Source organism: Pseudochaenichthys georgianus, chromosome 7 (genome assembly GCF_902827115.2).
Source record: "Pseudochaenichthys georgianus chromosome 7, fPseGeo1.2, whole genome shotgun sequence".
NCBI classification, from domain to species: domain Eukaryota; kingdom Metazoa; phylum Chordata; class Actinopteri; order Perciformes; family Channichthyidae; genus Pseudochaenichthys; species Pseudochaenichthys georgianus.
Genome location: NC_047509.1, coordinates 16,097,647 through 16,117,144, shown reverse-complemented (window position 1 = coordinate 16,117,144; position 19,498 = coordinate 16,097,647). Strand labels below are relative to the sequence as shown.

The window sequence follows — 19,498 nt, the reverse complement described above, 5'->3', positions numbered from 1 at the left end:
TTGTGGGAAAAACGAAAACTTTCAGTAGAGACGTCCCATAGAACATTTTGCGAAACACAATAGCCAGCATGTGTAGTTCTGGGGGGGCGTTCGATTCCAGTTTTGGATAGTCTGGCGTGGTTTCGTTCCATTTCACACAGCTGTTTGACGCTCTGCGTAACCTTACGGGGACTGTAGTCCTAAACGATAGCTGGGGATTATGGGTAGTGTAGTGTCTTCGGCCATCCTAAACTCAGAAATGTTGACAATCGCAATGATGCTCGAAATGTACCTTATAGGCCTACGTCTGTTTCCGGTTATTTTTATTTTGAAATTCAGTTCCTGACAGACGCCAAAAAAGCCCGAGATTATGGAATTAAACCAATAAATAAAAGCAAGGATAATTGTGTTTTATTGGTGAGTAAATAACAGTGTGTTATTTTGAAAAGAATAACGAATTAGAAGGAAAAAAATATTTAAAAATACATATTTCCGTATTCTGAAGCTCTGAGCCTCATTTATTTTCCTCACAGACGGCAACAAAAGTCCGAAATTATACGATTTAAAATAAAAGCAATAATTGTGGCTTGATATTGAGTAAGAACATGTTTTTATGAACCACACAGCTTCCGGTCTCCCACGACCCGACCGGAGAAAAAGACGTGCTGCAGGCAGTAGAAATACATTGCTTTTAAAATCGTGCTGTGCAACACGAAAAAAAGGGGCAAATCGTGTTGGTGAACACGAATCAATAGATTAAAAATCGTGTTGGTGAACATGAAATGCCGTGAGACTGGGTTGCTTGTAGAGCTTAAAACAGCAATTACCATCTTTTTAATAACACTGTCTCAAATAACTGTGTCAAAGGGTCGCTCACAATGAGGAACCAGAGAATAACCACGCAAGCTTTATAAGCTTCATAGTGTATTTCATCTCACTGTGTTTTTAGCTGTTTTCAGTAAAACAAATTAAAGTCAAAACTCAATGTGTGAACTTGATAGTAAACGGATACAGTTTGCGACTACCTTGTAAATAGGTTGTTGTGAATGAACGGTAACATGTCATCCTACACTCTTTGAAGTGTTACCCTTTTTATATAATTATTTATTTTATCTCCATGAGTGAAAGTGTTACATCTTTTGCAAAGACCTCCTCCTGCTCCCCACATTTTTTATTTAAATAAAAAACAAGAATCTTTTATAGATGTACTAGTTATTTTCCCTTTATAATATTAAGATCTAGATTGAATACAGATATATTCAGTGTGAACAAAATCAGCCTTAAGAAATCTGTAATTAAAATGTGCATATTGCAAATGTATATTTCTGCAGTTCTTCAGATACAAAGAGCCACAACACATCAGTGTCCTTGAAGGCAGCTCAAGCATCTGCTGGTCTCTCGAGGAAACATTAACTATGAAGATTACAGAGTCACATGATATATGAAAGGATAGAAGGTGGTGGAATCTTGAATGGCCACTCACATGTGAGTGAATGCAGAGGGGATGGCGAGTGGGAACAGGGATATTGTCATGCCGAGGTCACTAATGGCCAGGTTAACCACAAAGAACTCTGCAGGCTTCAGGGTGGACTTCTTTCTATAGGCCACAAACAGCAGGATCCCATTTCCCAGCATCGACAGTACACCTAGGAGACAGAGTGCAGGATGTGCTGTTGCATATAAATCATCATCAGCTTTATTGAAGAGACTCAAGGTCCATTCTTAAAAGACATACAACACTCAAATATATATATATATATAAAAACACACATTTACACAAATTAAGGCTTTATGGAATATCACTTACCCATAATTATGTATATAGTTCCCATGAGGATGTCACTGTCTTTCGATATTTTCGAAATGATCAGAAATGCTTCGGAGGCATTTCCCATCTTGACCAAACATCAACACAGAGAAAAAGAGAGGGGGGAACACAATTGTTAGCTTGTTTGTTTCCACTTTAAGGCAATTTAAAAACAAACAAAAGCAAAACTCTGACAGGACAGACGACAAAGTCATTTTGTAAATCATCAACCAACAGCTATTGTTACAGTGCCTGAAAACCAATTAACAACAATAAACACTGTGAAGCGCCATTAGCACAGTTTTTAATCAGACAACTGAAAAGCACCCTTTGGCTGTTTGCCTTTCCATCTCTGATTGTATTATTTCTCTGGTGTACTCTTACAATCATATGTGTCTCTCACTACCAGTTAATTTGTGAGAACATGCATATATCCTCATTAGTCTGTTATTTGGTAATTTTGTCACCATTTTGTTCAGTGATGGCAACACAAACCATACTGTTAACAATATGTCTCCATGTTTTATAATTTGGAAGCTTTACAAAGTCTCCAAGGTCAGACGCTGCTTCCATGAACAAATGAAATACCATCCTTCACTTCAAAATGTATTTACATTCACAGCATGAACCGCTGCCAAAACATATTCATTGCAGTTCAGGCATGTCGCTGAGGCAAGCTTTTTTAAAGGAATTTATGTGAGAAGATATCGAGAAAATGTATTCATAGCCTTTCTATTTTCTCAACGACTTCACCTCTACGTATTGAAGGGAGCCAACAAAGGGAAGAGACATGTTTAATCACCCTGGGTGAGTGATGCTGCTTGTATCGAAATCCTTATTACCGTAACCCCGGAGGTTATATTGAAAGAGAACTTGAGGTGAGGAAACCATTTTATGCTTTTCGACATGGACTTTCTATTATAAATGCAATGTGGCCGAGGAGCCTGTAACACGGCTTGTTAGAGAATACAGTCCTGCACAGGTTTGTGTGCAAATGTACTTGCTTCATTTGCACAAGTGTATAGGGACTTGTATAAGAATGTGTGTGACTGTGTTGTGTTTACGGGTGTGGAGGTTTCAGATGTACAACAATCATCTGTGACAGTAGAGTCTTAACCAACACACTCTCACTCCCTAAGCGTCCAATAGCGACGTTTGGTCAGTGTCCGTGAGCGTCCATTCCCAGGAGTAAAGGATGGCAGAAGACACTACACTACCCAGAATCCCCAGCTATCGTTTGGACTACACCATGTGCTCTTGACAAACCCCGTGATAGTCCTCAAGCTCTGTGATTGGAGAGTGTGCTCCGAGGGTTAAGCCGATTCTCGAACAGCACTTGAAATGGGATGGAACCACGGCAGACTTTCCAAAACTGGATTTGAACGGGTCCACCGCGTCCAATACCTGACAAGTCCGGAGATGAAATATCTACATACATCTATAAGAGTATAATACATTATGTATAATATCAGTTAAAATAAGTGCTTCAACATAGTTAACATTGCTGGAGGTATGCACAAATATTGATAGATGTCTTGTAATGCACTATTGAGGAACCTGCAACCCAAGTTTTTCATTCAGTGCAGAACTCCACCACAGTTGTGTAGGCCTATATGATATGTCAATAAACCTTAGAAAATCTTGAAATCTTGAAAGGGATGTGCAAAATAGTCATTACATACAGTCTTTAATTAACAATTAGTAGATAATAACGAGTAATGAATATACTTTATAGGGATCGTATTAATATCTAATAATAAAAATATTGAAATGCAATAACATGCTTTAACCACCAGGTGTCCCTTTATATCAACTGTGCACCTTTATGGTGTAAATACAGCCTATCTACCAATTGGATCAAATATAAAAGTGAGCCGAATTAGTGTTGATACTGCAAGGAGACGCATTGTGTGAAAAGAAATGTAAGATGTTGTTTAATGGCTGATATATTTATGATCCACGTCACGTTTTCAGTTCCTCATGTTTGTCTTCTCATCAGGGCTCTATAAATACAGAACTACGGCAGATATGTAATATGTAATGCAGCCGAACCGTGTATTACAATGCCGTTATGTGATGACTTTCAAAGAGAAAATCAAGCACACTCGGAATAAGGTATTATTATTATTTCGGTCTGTTTCCGGTATTTGTTAATGACGGTGTGCTCTGAGATGTGAGACTGGAATTGCACAGGGGGGAAATAACGTAGGCTATCTTTAGATGCGGATTTTGTTAAACTAATATGTTTAGGCTGTGGACCAACACTATACATTGACGGAGAAGGGGGGTAGCAATAAAGATAACACCATTAAACAGTTACACAACATAACAGAAATAATATCGATAGCAGCGTCCCTAGCAACCACCTTGGTAACAATGAAAACGTCGCGATTTCCTGAAGTAATCTTCGTAATAACTAGCAAACTAAAGATCATGTACATCCACTGCACACATAATCTGAAATAACAACTCATATTTCTCGCATCAAATGACATCAAAACGCATTTTAATGGCCAAACTAACTTTAAAATAGGCATTTTACACCTAGAATAAAACGAAGTTCGGCCATGTTTTCTTTTTCTGCAGGGAGACATTTGAAGATCACGTGACATAGACGCCAGCCATCGGAATGAATGGTGAAAAAAACGGGGTTTGTCAAACAGAGCACATGGTGTAGGCCAAACGATAGCTGGGGATTCTGGGTAGTGTAGTGTCTTCTGCCATCCTTTACTCAGAAAACATATTTGTTTCTCCGAATCGAAGGGGAAAAATACAAAAGCATTGTACACAATTTAAACCAATCAATGTTGTGTAATTAACAAGGATAATCTGGTGTTTTTTAGTCGATGAGTAGTGCAGATATCACTGTAAAATCAATCGACAGTAAGAGGAGTACTTACTTCCGGGTGTAAAATTCTCCGTTATCCAATGGGAATGGATGCTCACATTGCCTTTAAGGGCAGCCGGCATAAACGAATGCCTTGCTTCCATGAGCGTCAAATCCCGACGCAGATGGGAATACATTGCAATCAGTTGAAAGCTATTTGCGTCCCTTTATGACGCTGAAGGAGCCTAGGAGCGTCACAATTGGACGCCACGGACACTGACCAAACGTCGCTATTGGACGCTTAGGGAGTGAGAGTGTGTTGTCTTAACGTGCAGGAGTGATCTTGTTTTGTAATATTACAATATGCTAATTATGTTACCTTTTTTTAATGTTCCCACAGATATTCATTGACTGTGGAGAAAACGAAATGTCGATGCTTCATGAGGCCCAGAGGGGGGCTTAAGACGTCCCACCACCAGATGAGTACACAGTGTACATACGTGTAAGTAGTGCTGTACATGTATGTGTGAATTTCATGAAGAATGCAGACATTTTGTTCAAGTGTTACCTAAATACACATTTGTACCACTGAATTAATTTATACACTAACGGTGTGCAATTTTGGTCAATACACATGTGTAGCAGAATATTTGTTAACTACATGGTGTAATGTGAAATGTATACACTTAAATGTATACAATTATCAAAAGGTCCTGGCAGTAAATCATACCACATTCTGAAATCGAGTCACCAGAAGCTGTATCTGTGAAATTGATGTATAGTGCAGGAAAACAAACATTTGCATCTGAAATGAAGTGCATTAGATGTTTAAATTAGCTTGACATGGAAATACTCTATTCAAATACAAGTACTTCTAGATTATACTCGACAAGTACAGTATTTGTGTTGTTGGTATTTCCCCCACAGCTGGGACCATAGCTGCCATCAAATAAACAAGCACTAATATATTACACACAAGTTATTAAGTTACATTGATAGTGGTCTCTCCATTAGCTGAAAATAACCGTAATCAGCAAGTCCTTCTGATGCTGTACACAACACAATTTCCACAATTATTATGTACTTGTAGAATAACACATATTGCAAATACGAATGCACAAATGGCATTATACTTCTCCCTCCTGTGCTCTGTGTGGATGCCTCCGGTCTTTACCTTCTTACTGCTCTTACATGTATGACTACAGAAAAGTCCCCTTACTTCCATATTTCCATAATAATATTTTCACTTATTATCCAGTCTGTGCCTGAAAGACACATTCATTCAATTCCCTAATATGGAAAATTGTAATTTGTTGTGGTGCATTTACAGATGTAGCACTCCAGATCAGACTCAAATGGGTGTGTCCCAGTCAAAAGCCCAGCGGATGCCAGTGGCTGGGGGTGTTGCCAAATTGCTAGAGGGCGTTGCCCAATTTACCCATTTGTTCAATTACAGGATTTAACCATGAGATGGCGCTTCATTCACAAAATACACAATGGGCGTTGTAGAAACATCAATATTTTAGATCAAATAAAGTATATAGTTTGCTTTATGCAGTATATTTCTTGTAATATTGTACAGTAGATTGAAGTAAATCAACGTATACATTAAGATAAGATAAGATGGACCTTTATTAATCCCGTGGGGAAATTCAGTAGTTCAAACAGCAACAGGGTGAGAGTGAAAAACAGGACAGCACAGATTCACACAGATTAATAAAATCAAAAATAAGATGAGCGATACAAATAATAATAATGAGAAACTATGAAATAAGAAATGAATAAAACTAAAATGTAATTATCATATCATATATTATAATGTATTGTATTATTAAGTAATATCATACATTAACTCCATTATAGCAGATGCCACATTAAATGGATGAACACATGTATGCATCAATAATTACAACAGAGTATTTCTAAATACAAGTTGTAAAAATACTTATATGTATTTAATATTAACCATTTGGAGTCGACCGTCACGCCGGCGTGATCAGATCACATGACCTGTTCAAGCCGGTGCCGCATAAAAACAACAGTCCGGTGTGTTTTTGTCGAAAGTACTGGCTTGAAACTATATCCCAGTCTTTGTTTCATGCAAAAAGACCCAGTAAACACGGAGATACGATGATATAAAGTTAATACATTTCAAAAGTATGAAATATGGAAGCACATATTTTAATATCTTCGCCGTATTTTATCATTTTACGAAACGGAAAATACTGGAAACTGTAGATCCTGCTCAACAGGATGTATATGTGTATTTCTGTCGAAAGTACTGGCTTGAAACTATATGCCAGTCTTTGTTTCATGCAAAAATACCCAATAAACACGGACATACGATGATATAAAGTTAATACAGATATATTTCAGAAGTATGAATAATGGAAGCACATATTTTAATATCTTCGCCGTATTTTATCATTTTACGAAACGGAAAATACTGGAAACTGTAGATCCTGCTCAACAGGATGTATATGTGTATTTCTGTCGAAAGTACTGGCTTGAAACTATATGCCAGTCTTTGTTTCATGCAAAAATACCCAATAAACACGGACATACGATGATATAAAGTTAATACAGATATATTTCAGAAGTATGAATAATGGAAGCACATATTTTAATATCTTCGCCGTATTTTATCATTTTACGAAACGGAAAATACTGGAAACTGTAGATTCTGCTCAACAGGATGTATTTACCAGGGAGGGGGTGAGGTAATCAGTTAAACGGAGTGATACGAAACGAGACGAAAAGAGACGAAGAGGGACGGCGGGAACCGAAGAGAGACGGCGGGAAATGGAGAGAGACGAAGATATACGAAGACAGGCGGCGGGAGACGAAGAGAGGCTGCGGGAGACTGCGATTGAAGTAAAGTGACAGACAAACATTGAGAATTTAGATATAGTTAGATAGATTTAGAGTTTTGAAGACTCAACTATGATGAAGAGAACTCTGAACGTGAGTCAAGCTTTAAGCTTGTTTTTTGACATGGAGGAGGAGGAATCTGTGATGTTGCCCTCTGTGTCGTAGTTGACAGAAACCGCTTTGAAGCGTGGCACAGATAAAGACAGAAAAAACAGATTGTTGTACATAATGTGTATATATATATATTTGTATTATATTTATAATAACACTTTTGCCTTATCAGAATGAAATCCCATGCTACCTCAATCAAACTTTCACATTATCATAGTCACATCCCATGTATATATTTCCAGCTTTTAAATGGTTTCGTTGTGTATGTTTGTGTTATGAAAAATAAAATAATTTTCAAAATCTGTTTTTACGTTTTTTTTGTGATTTTGGGTCCAAAATGTTCATATAGTAGAAGATCACTGCTCTAAACAAAGTCAAAAATCCTACATCCAAACGAAATAAATATAATTAATTATGATGAATACATTAAGTCTTCCTCTCTGAAGAACCAGCACCTTACCGTGGTAGAGAGGTTTGTGTGCCCTGATGAACCTGGGGGCTGTGTTGTCTGGAACCTTGTGGTCCTGGTAGGGTCTCCCATGGCAAATTGGTCTCAGGCAAGGGGCCAGACTAAGATTGGTTCAAAAGACCTCATGAAAGGAAAAACAAGAAGTGAGGATACCCGGCCCGGAGGAAGCCCGGGGTCCCCTTCTGGAGCCAGGCCCAGAAGGAGGACTCGTCGGCGAGCGTCTGGTGGCCGGGCTTGCCACGGAGCCCGGCCGGGCCCAGCCCGAAAAGGCAACGTGGGCAACACCTCCGCTTCTCTGTCCCGCGGGCCCACCACCTACGGGAAACATCGATGGGGTCGGGTGCGCTGCCAGACGGGTGGCAGTGAAAGCGGAGGGTCTCGACGGACCAGACCCGGGCGACAGAAGCTGGCTTTGGGGACGTGGAACGTCACCTCTCTGGGGGGGAAGGAGCCGGAGCTTGTGCGGGAGGTGGAGCGGTACCAGTTGGATCTGGTTGGGCTCACCTCTACGCACAGCGTCGGCTCTGGAACCTTACTTCTGGATAGGGGTTGGACTCTATTCTTCTCCGGAGTTGCTCAAGGTGTGAGGCGCCGGGCGGGTGTGGGGATACTCACAAGTCCCCGGTTAGGTGCTTCGTTGTTGGAGTTTACCCCAGTGGACGAGAGGGTCGCCTCCCTACGCCTGCGGGTTATGGGGGGGAAAACTCTGACTGTTGTGTGTGCTTATGCACCCAACAGCAGTTCAGAGTATTCGGCCTTCTTGGAGACCCTGGAAAGAGTCCTGTATGGGGCTCCTGAAGGGGACTCCTTAGTCTTGCTGGGAGACTTCAACGCACATGTGGGCAATGATGGAGACACTTGGAGGGGCGTGATTGGGAGGAACGGCCCCCCTGATCTGAACCGGAGTGGTGGTTTGTTACTGGACTTCTGTGCTAGTCATGGATTGGCCATAACAAACACCATGTTCGAACATAAGGATGCTCATAAGTGTACGTGGTACCAGAGCACCCTAGGCAGAAGGTCCATGATCGATTTCGTTATCGTATCATCGGACCTGAGGCCGTATGTTTTGGACACTCGGGTAAAGAGAGGGGCGGAGTTGTCAACTGATCACCATCTGGTGGTGAGTTGGGTCGAGTGGCGGGGGAAGCCTCTGGATAGACCTGGTAAGCCCAAACGTGTAGTTCGGGTGAACTGGGAACGTCTGGAGGAGGCCCAAGTTCAGGAGGCCTTCAACTCACACCTCCGGCGGAGCTTTTCGGGCATTCCTGTGGAGGTTGGGGACATTGAACCAGAGTGGTCGGTGTTCAAAGCCTCTATTGCCGAAGCCGCGGTGGGGAGCTGTGGTCTCAAGGTCTTAGGTGCCTCAAGGGGCGGTAACCCTCGAACCTCCTGGTGGACACCGGTGGTCAGGGAAGCCGTCCGACTGAAGAAGGAGGCCTTCAGGGATTTGTTATCCCGGGGGACTCCCGAAGCAGTTGCAAGGTACCGACAGGCCCGAAGGGCAGCAGCCTCATCCGTGGCCGAGGCAAAGCAGCGGGTGTGGGAGAAGTTCGGAGAAGACATGGAGAAGGACTTTCGGGCGGCACCAAAGTTGTTCTGGAAAACTGTCCGACACCTCAGGAGGGGGAAGCAGGGAACCATCCAAGCTGTGTACAGTAAGGATGGGACGTTGTTGACCTCAACTGATGGAGTGTTGGGACGTTGGAAGGAACACTTTGAGGAACTCCTGAACCCGACAACTCCGCCCTCTATGTTAGAGGCAGAGCTGGAGTATGACGGGGGATCAACGCCAATCTCCCGGGGGGAGGTCACTGAGGTCGTCAAACAACTCCACAGTGGCAAAGCCCCGGGGGTGGATGAGATCCGCCCGGAAATGCTGAAGGCTCTGGGTGTTGAGGGACTGTCATGGTTGACACGTCTCATCAACGTTGCGTGGAAGTCGGAAACGGTACCGAAGGAGTGGCAGACCGGGGTGGTGGTCCCCCTTTTCAAAAAGGGGGATCAGAGGGTGTGTGCCAATTACAGAGGCATCACACTACTCAGCCTCCCCGGGAAAGTTTACTCCAAGGTACTCGAAAGGAGGGTCAGGCCGATTGTCGAACCTCAGATTGAGGAGGAACAATGCGGATTCCGTCCTGGTCGTGGAACGACGGATCAGCTTTTTACTCTCGCAAGGATCCTGGAGGGGGCCTGGGAGTACGCTTATCCGGTCTACATGTGTTTTGTAGACTTGGAGAAGGCGTATGACCGGGTTCCCAGGGAGTTACTGTGGGAGGTGCTGCGGGAGTATGGGGTGAGGGGGTCTCTACTCAGGGCCATCCAATCTCTGTACTCCCAAAGCGAGAGCTGTGTCCGGGTCCTCGGCAGTAAGTCGGACCCATTTCCGGTGAGGGTTGGCCTCCGCCAGGGCTGCGCTTTGTCACCAATCCTGTTTGTAATATACATGGATCGGATTTCGAGGCGTAGTCGTGGGGGGGGGGGTCTGCAGTTCGGTGGACTAAGGATTGCACCACTGCTTTTTGCAGATGATGTGGTTCTGATGGCTTCATCGGTCTGCGACCTTCAGCACTCACTGGATCGGTTCGCAACCGAGTGTGAAGCGGCTGGGATGAGGATCAGCACCTCCAAATCTGAGGCCATGGTTCTCAGCAGGAAACCGATGGACTGTCCACTCCAAGTAGGGAATGAGTCCTTACCCCAAGTGAAGGAGTTCAAGTATCTCGGGGTCTTGTTCTCGAGTGAGGGATCAATGGAGCGTGAGATGGGCCGGAGAATCGGAGCAGCGGGAGCGGTATTGCAGTCGCTTTACCGCACCGTTGTGACGAAAAGGGAGCTGAGCCGGAAGGCAAAGCTCTCTGTCTACCGGGCCATTTTCGTTCCTACCCTCACCTATGGTCATGAAGGATGGGTCATGACCGAAAGAACGAGATCGCGGATACAAGCGGCCGAGATGGGTTTCCTCCGCCGGGTGGCTGGTGTCTCCCTTAGAGATAAGGTGAGAAGTTCGGTCATCAGGGAGGGACTCGGAGTTGAGCCGCTCCTCCTTCGCGTCGAAAGAAGCCAGTTGAGGTGGTTCGGGCACCTAGTTAGGATGCCACCTGGGCGCCTCCCTAGGGAGGTGTTCCAGGCACGTCCAGCTGGGAAGAGACCAAGGGGTAGACCTAGGACCAGGTGGAGGGATTATATCTCTTCGCTGGCCTGGGAGCGCCTTGGGATCCCCCAGTCAGAGCTGGTTGATGTCGCCAGGGAAAAGAAAGTTTGGGGCTCTCTGCTGGAACTGCTACCCCCGCGACCCGACCACGGATAAGCGGGAGAAGATGGATGGATGGATGGACATTAAGTCTTGTTCATTGTTTTTCACTTTTATTAAATGTTTGATATTTCCGGTGGAAATGTTGGACTATCGGACATTCAAAATGCAGCATATTTTCACTCTTACACACATATATTCTTATTTTACATACATACATTTTCACTCTTACACACGGATATTCTCCTTTTGCTCTCATGCGAAATCTACTAAAACAAAGTATGTCATGTATATTTAGTTTTCGTTGATGAGACGAGACGGACTAAGGTGTTAATGATGGACTATCGGACATTCAAAATGCAGCATATTTCCCCCAAGTGTCTGTCAAAATGCATTTTACGTTTCTAACTTGCAATATCATTATTTCCGCTCTCTTCAGAAGAGCGATCTCCCTCTCTGTGTGCGAGGGATCACAGGAGGGGGGGGGGAGAGCTGTGGAATGTGACACACATTCCGATGGCCAATTAGTTTTAAACAAAGGGTCCCCAACACACATGGGGGGTTGGGCTGGTGAACGGGTCTGCAGCACATCACAGAGGCATTTAAAAAGTGAAGACAATACATTCTGGAAATGTTCACATCAGGCACCTTCAAGTTTCAAGTTAAACAATACTACTGTACAGTAAACAATTAACACAGTAAATTATGTGGATTAAATCACATTTATTTTCGTTAAAAATAAACGAAATGACTCGGTTTGCATTCATAAAGAATGCACAAACGTGTTTAATCGTTAATGTCAGATATGTACTAAGTAAATAGCCTACATTATTTCCTGCTCAAGATTAGATTCAACTTTATTGTTATTGCACAGATTACAGGTAGGCCTACTGAGACAACGAAATGCAGTTTAGCTTCTAACCAGGTGCAACAAGCAGTAAAGTGAAAAGTAATGTTCACAATCTACAGAATAAAATATATAATGAATTGAATGATGAATAAACAGTGAGGGGTATGAATACACTAGATATCAGCCTGTGAGCAGTATGAACAGTGTGTTAATCGTTAATGTCAGATATGTACTAAGTAAATAACCTATATTAATTGCATGATGGATTAAACCACATTTATTTCGTTAGAAATAAACAAAATGATTAATGATCTGTTTTCCTAATGTGGGACAGTTCTGTGCAAAATGTGGGACACTGAAAAGTCTATATTAAAGCCTCAGTCACCTTCATTCATGTAATAAAAAAATCTCAGGCCAGTAACACTCAAAGCTACAGTAAATGTGCAATACCATGCTATGTTACTATTTATAATGTTATTGTTGTTACAACAGAAGATGTTTTTTATTTAAATTGAAGTTAAATGCATCAATCTGGTGCACTGAGGGCAAAATTAGTAGATTTGTGGATACAGCTCTCAACACTCATATGAAACAGAACTGTTCTTACAATGTGTGTTGGAAGGTATTAAATTACTATGCATATTTTATTGTGTAAACACACAGCTGATCACCTGAGAGCTGCCGTTTCATTCAGAGCGTTTAAAAAAAAACGACGGTCTGATTTCAACAACTCAATGTGTGATTATTATAGAAGTAATATTAGACACTAATAATACAGTAAACTATGAACACTGTACATATTATTGTTTGCCCGTGGGATTAGGATTATCGGTAGTGAGAGCCACTGCATTTTCCTCCGTCGGATGTGATATAAAAACAAAGCGATTATTGTTGTTGTTGTAAACTCACGTGGATTAAATTTAGTGCATTCATTTCAACTCGCGAACATATGATACATTAAATGAATGCGAGGATGACGATCGAACATCGTTTGTTTGACCCTGGATGCATTTCCTGATCTAAAAACATAGCGATGGTTTTGTACTTACGCCAACAGGAATTAAACATTATTTTGTTAAATAAAAACATGGTGATGTTTAGTAAATGATTACATGTCTCTTACTTAAGCACAGAATATGATCTTATCCGTGACATATATGGATCTTAACAAATATCCGCTATATCAGATACCTGTAGATCAGCTGTTTATTTCACATGAGTTTCAGTGTGGCAGCTTTTCACGGCTCCCCCTGGTGGATCCATGATCCATTGCAGCTGGTTTCATTATAATTAAATGTATTTATCAAGGGGGCGTTTCAAATCCTTCGGGGGGGTTTTCCTTATCAGCAGGGGCCCACCCCGTGCCGATCACGGACCCGCACGGGTAGGCGTCTGAAACGAAGCGCTACATCTGTATGCAGTTTTGCACAAGCGCAAGGTCAAACTGATCCAAGGTAAATTACCCTGAGGGTTTTTATACGCCTTAATGAGACTAAACATTTTCATTCACTTCACATCACAGCTTTTTCTGCATCTTCTTTCTAAACTTTTACAAATGCTAGAACCACTTACCAACAACAGTTCTCAGACCTGCAGGATGTCTCTCTAATGTGTCTTTGGACACATGTATTGTCATGCAACAGGAGGTGCTGTAAAGTTCCATAATAGCATATTTTGTATTGCATACAGAGACTCATCTTACTTGAGCATCATGGTATTACATCTGTTTCCCCTTCACATCCCAGTTCTTAACTTGAAACTGAGTCAGACCCAGGGTATTTTACACTCTGTTTGATTCTCTAAACACATTAACTACTGGGCTTATGAAACTATTTTAAATCAATATCACTGACTTAAAAATGATGGTCATAAATTGTGAAAACTAGATTGTACCGCTCAAATAATCCTAAATAAAGTGTCTGTCTAAAGCTGAGAGATTTATACTGCACCTACAAAGCCTGCCTGCCAGGCTATTTATTTATATTATTGCCCATTTTCCCTTCTCCTGCGTGCTCTCCTCTCAGCAGTGTCAGGGTTACTGTTAAGATCCTCGTAAAGAGACACAAAACTTGAACCCGCTATGCAAGAACACTGTGACGGAGACTTAGGTGAAGTGTCAAAAAGACTGGATTTAAAAAGGTCCACAAAAAACCAGGCAGGGGACAAAGCAAACTCTGAACAGAGTGGAGAGAACGTGGAGCAGGGCTGAGACGGAGGTTGGGCTGGACGTGGCAGGCAGGACGGAATGGAATGTGGAGTTTCTGGAACAGGCAAAAAACAGAACAGGATTAGCATACGAAAAAATCCAACAGGAAGAGTATACAAAAGCACTAGAAAATCTAGTCAGCCGGAACTGGAGTTCTCATTCATAACACTCCGTTCGATGTCTCACTATGGGATGCGTCCACTGATTGGCCGGCTGGCAATCAAGACACGGGGGCGTCCGCCGCAGAGACTGAGTCCCTCACCTTCACGGCCTGGGGCTCATCAACTGCGGCAGCCGCGGAACCGGGTTCCCGCGCCATATCAGGCCGGGACCCGGTGGCGGCAAAGGACGCGGGAACGGGACCCCACGCTATACCAAGCTGGGGCTCCCGGCTGGACCTCACCATGGTTTCACCCGCGGAGGATGTCCTAGAATTGGATTACATGGAGGACGAAGAGGATGCCTCTGAGTTCCTCCTGTGTGATTCGGACGAGCAAGAAGACGACGTCTTCGTGTCACCAGCTCAGGCTGCAAAGCCGGGAGCGATGGCTGCTCTCTCGGCGATAGCACACCAGCTTCGCCCTGTCTCAGTATGGACCTACAAGCCGTGTGTCAGCGCGCTGCGGCCAGACTAGACAAGTTGGCCGAGAGGTCGCAGTCCGTTAACTATAAATCCCCTTCTGAGAGCAGCTACGGCCTCTCTCAAAAGGCGGATAATAAACGGGTCTGTGAAGGCACCACCGCCACACGCATGCGCAGTGCCGGCTAGAGCTGTAATGGGCAGCCTGCCAATTCTTCCCCTTTGGAGAGCAGCTACGGCACCTCTCAAAGGACGGATTATTGACGGGTCTGTGAAGCCACCGCCACACACATGCGCAGTGCCGGCCGGGGCTTTAAGGGCACCACCGGCACGCGCAGGCGCAGTGCCGACTGGAGCCGTGAGGGCACCACCGGTACACACATGCGCAGTACCGGCTGGAGCTGTAAAGGCACCTCCGTCACGCACATGCGCAGTGCCGGTCGGAGCCGTAAGAGTGACATCCCAGCTGGCTCTAAGGAGCATACAGCAGGAGATACTCATGATGTCTGCCTGGGCTTCTCAAAACAGTTATAATTTATCTGTTTTCACAAACCCAGAGAGAGTCAACCCATATTCTGGAGAGAGAGGTTCTCTCTCTCCTAGAAAGAAGGGTTTTATCTATAAAGCCCACCGAGCGGAGTCAGATTACGGAGGAAAATGTCCTCGTAAAGCACCCGCTCAACATGGGCCTCATAATAAAACTAAACCCCGAACGCCACGGCGTACGGAGAGTTTTGGTTATTATAAAATGCGTAGTGGCACTACACCTGACTTTTCCAGTGCGGGACGCGCCTACGGGTGCAGTCCTTTCACGGAAGGTGGTCACCACGGACGCAGGTCAGACGGGCCGATAGGGGATTTACGAAGGTCGCCCGGTGAGATGTCCCTAGAACAGAGACTTCCAGCGGGCACGCGTAAACTACCCGGAGCTTTTAGCGGTGTTCCCCACCCAAAAACGCTTCCTGCCTTCTCTCAGAGGACTTCATGTCCTCGTGAGGACAGACAACACGATATCGTGTATGAACCGCCAGGGGAGATTGCGTTGTCTCCAGTCACACACACTGTCACACAAACTGATCCCCTGGAGCGGCAGACGTCTCCTCTCTCTGAGAACGACACAGGTACCGGGAGTTCTCATTCATAACACTCCGTTCGATGTCTCACTATGGGATGCGCCTCATCGCGGAGCAAACAGAAGCATCAATCTCATTACGCCAATCCCGATTGGCTGGTGATCTTGACGTCAACGTCAGGGGAAATCACCCCCTATAAGTAGCTTGCGCCACGACGCATGCGTCATTCAAACACCTCTTCTCGCTTCAGAGCACATCTCGAACGGTAGCCGGGCTAGCTTAACAGTCCACAGACTGAACCCAAAGCTAATTTCGATCGACGGGCGTTAGCCGGCTACCCTATTCTCTCTCAGAAGAAGTACCATAGTCAACCTCGCCGAATTCTAAGTAAGGTAAGATTTTGACTTGCAAGTTAGCAACACACCAGTTGCTAGCTTGTGCTTTTTTCCCTCACTGCCGACACCACGGTAGCGAGGACGTTTTTTATTCTTTTTTCTTCCCCGGAGGATAAAAGGATTTAAAGAATATTGCCACACCAGGTAATATTCTTTGAGAGGAAAAGACCCACACTACCTTTTTTCTCCGGATAAAGGACAGTTTGGGACACTTTTTTTCGACATACCTGTTAAGAGCGGGTCCTCTCCATGGACGCCTCTCTCCCTCACACCAGATGAGTCAGGGACTCGAAGGCTCGGTTCTGCAACTGCGGGTTGAAGATAGCAGGCACAGACTCACACCAGGTCTGCTCGTCCTGCCTCGGGCTGGAACACGCCCAGGAGGCTATCGATGACCCCGGCTCGTGCGGGCATTGTGCCCACCTCACCATAAAGAGCCTTCGCCGACGGTTAGCACGACAAGCTAACCTGTCGGGACAGGATACCCTCATGTCCACTGGTTGGCCGGCTGGCAACCAAGACACAGGGGCGTCCGCCGCAGAGACTGAGTCCCTCGCCTTCACGGCCTGGGGCTCATCAACCGCGGCAGCCGCGGAACCGGTTTCCCGCGCCATATCAGGCCGGGTCCCGGTGGCGGCAAAGGACGCGGGAACGGGACCCCACGCTATACCAAGCTGGGGGTCCCGACTGGACCTCACCATGGTTTCACCCGCGGAGGATGTCCTGGAATTAAATTACATGGAGGACGAAGAGGATGCCTCTGAGTTCCTCCTGTCTGATTCGGACGAACAAGAAGACGACGTCTTCATGTCACCAGCTCAGGCTGCAAAGCCTGGAGCGAAGGCTGTTCTCTCGGGCGATAGCACACCAGCTTCGCCCTGTCTCAGTATGGACCTACAAGCCGTGTGTCAACGTGCTGCGGCCAGACTAGACATCCCATGGCCCGAAGTGGCCAAGGAGACCTCCAGGTCCCGTTACGAGGGAAAACTGTTTTTCCAAACAACGAGGACAAAGAGGCAACTCCTCCCGGTCTTCCCGGAGATGTTGGATGAGGTGTCGGTCTCGTGGAGAGACCGGCCCTTTAGCAACAAGGCCCCAATCCAGGGTGCCTCCTCCCTTGACTGTGACGGTATGGAGAGGCTCGGCCTGCTCCACATACCGCCTATGGAACCGCTGGTGGCAGCCCACCTCCTACCGAGGATGGGCCCGTCACCGAGCAGGAACCCCACACTGCCAGCAAAAACAAACCGATTCCAGCCGACCATGACGGAACGGGCCTACAAAGCTGCAGCGTTGTCCGCCAGAGCTCTGAACGTTTCCTCGATGCTAACCGCGTACCAAGCGGAGCTCTGTGAGGATCTGTCGAGCGATTCTGGACCGGCCACTCTGGACGAGATAGCCGCGGTCACAGACATTTGTCTCCGTGTCCAACGCTGCGCCGTCCAGGCCACGGGCAAAGTGATGGGGATCATGGTGGTGCAGGAAATAGCTAGATGGCTCAACCTCACCAACCTCCCGGACCGGGAAAAAGAAGATGTGCTGGATATGCCCATCGTTCCCGAGGGAATTTTCGGCTCCGCTCTCGCTTCCATGCAGAGGAGGTGCGAGTCGAAAAAGAAGGAAGACGAGGCCCTCCACCTCTGTCTCCCTCGAAGGGTCCAGCCGCTGCCTCCGCAACAGCGACCCTTCGCCCAAGCTGCTCCGAACCCTGCTGGATCTAGAGTACCAGATCAGCAGAGGTCGCAGCCCGCCCAGAGTCCCCAGCCCAGGCAGGAGACGAGGGCGAGTTGGTCTAGAAAATCTCCGGTCCCGGCTGCAGCCCAGGCGCAGCCAACCCAGAATTTCGGCCAGCAATCAAGGAGGAAGAAGCGAGCGGCATGACAGCCCCTCCTTCTCCCCTCTGTGACAGAGCTGGAAGTTCCTTCTCCGGCTCGAATTGTGTTCCCGCTGCCTCGAGAGATGCCTCAACGCCATCCTCAAGTCCGCACAAAACACATGTCACATCATTATTGTTTGAATAAACCATTTTTCGCTGACGCATCCAGGCTTCGGCCAAGGGCGCAGCTCAAAAAAATGAAAATAAAAACAATAAACAGTCCGTTAATCATAAATCCGCATAAATCCGCCTCTCTCAAAAGGCGGATAATAAACTAGTCTGTGAAGGCACCACCGCCACGCGCATGCGCAGTGCCGGTTGGGGCTTTAAGGGCACTAATGCCACGTGCGCACGCATTGCCGGCTAGAGCTGTAAATAACGGCCCGTCAATCCTTTCCCTTTCGAGAGCAGCTACGGCATCTCTCAAAGGACGGATTATTGACGGGTCCGTGAAGCCACCGCCACGTGCGTGCGCAGTAACGGTGGGGACTGTTGAAATGGGGTACCACCGTGTTCAGACATTAGAGGGCCCCATGACACAACAAACAGAGTCTCAGAGGGCAGGAGATGTGACATCTCCGCTGCTCACAACATCTGCTTGGGTTTTCAAGACAGTAACACGGGGTTACAGACTCCAATTCGCTGTCACCCCCCCTCGTTTCTCGGGCATTTTGTATTCACAAGCCCGAGGAGAGTCAGCCCATATTCTAGAGAGAGAGATCCTCTCACTTCTAGAAAAGAGAGCTATATCTGTTGTACCTGCCGAGCAGAGTCAGAGTGGTTTTTATTCCAAGTACTTCCTCGTCCCCAAACGAGGAGGGAACGGAATCCGGCCAATACTGGATTTGAGGGTTCTGAACAGATATCTAAAAAGATATAAATTCAGAATGCTCACTCACACATCTCTGCTGCGTCTCGTGCGACAAGATGATTGGTTTACATCAGTCGACCTGAAAGATGCGTATTTCCACGTCCCAGTATATTATCCACACAGGAAATATCTGAGATTCGCATTTCAGGGGATCTGTTACGAATACAGAGTACTTCCCTTCGGCCTGTCTCTCAGTCCAAGAGTGTTTGTACGATGTACGGAAGCCGTGATAGCCCCGTTAAGACAACAGGGTATTCGCTTGGCGACCTACCTGGACAACTGGCTGCTTCTCGCACAGTCGGAGCACGAGGCTATTACGCAGACAAATGT

At 45.5% G+C, this 19,498-nt stretch overlaps 1 protein-coding gene across 1 annotated transcript in view; it reads right to left on the bottom strand.

Moving 5' to 3' along the window:
- Positions 1-19,498, bottom strand: part of opn7b (opsin 7, group member b) — a 159,211-nt gene that overhangs the window by 19,297 nt on the left and 120,416 nt on the right. The window contains exons 2-3 of the mRNA XM_034087613.1: positions 1,787-1,874; positions 1,463-1,625 (exon numbers count right to left, since the gene is read on the bottom strand). Of these exons, the coding sequence (XP_033943504.1) occupies positions 1,463-1,625; positions 1,787-1,874 (251 nt within the window). The remainder of the gene's footprint in view (positions 1-1,462; positions 1,626-1,786; positions 1,875-19,498) is intronic.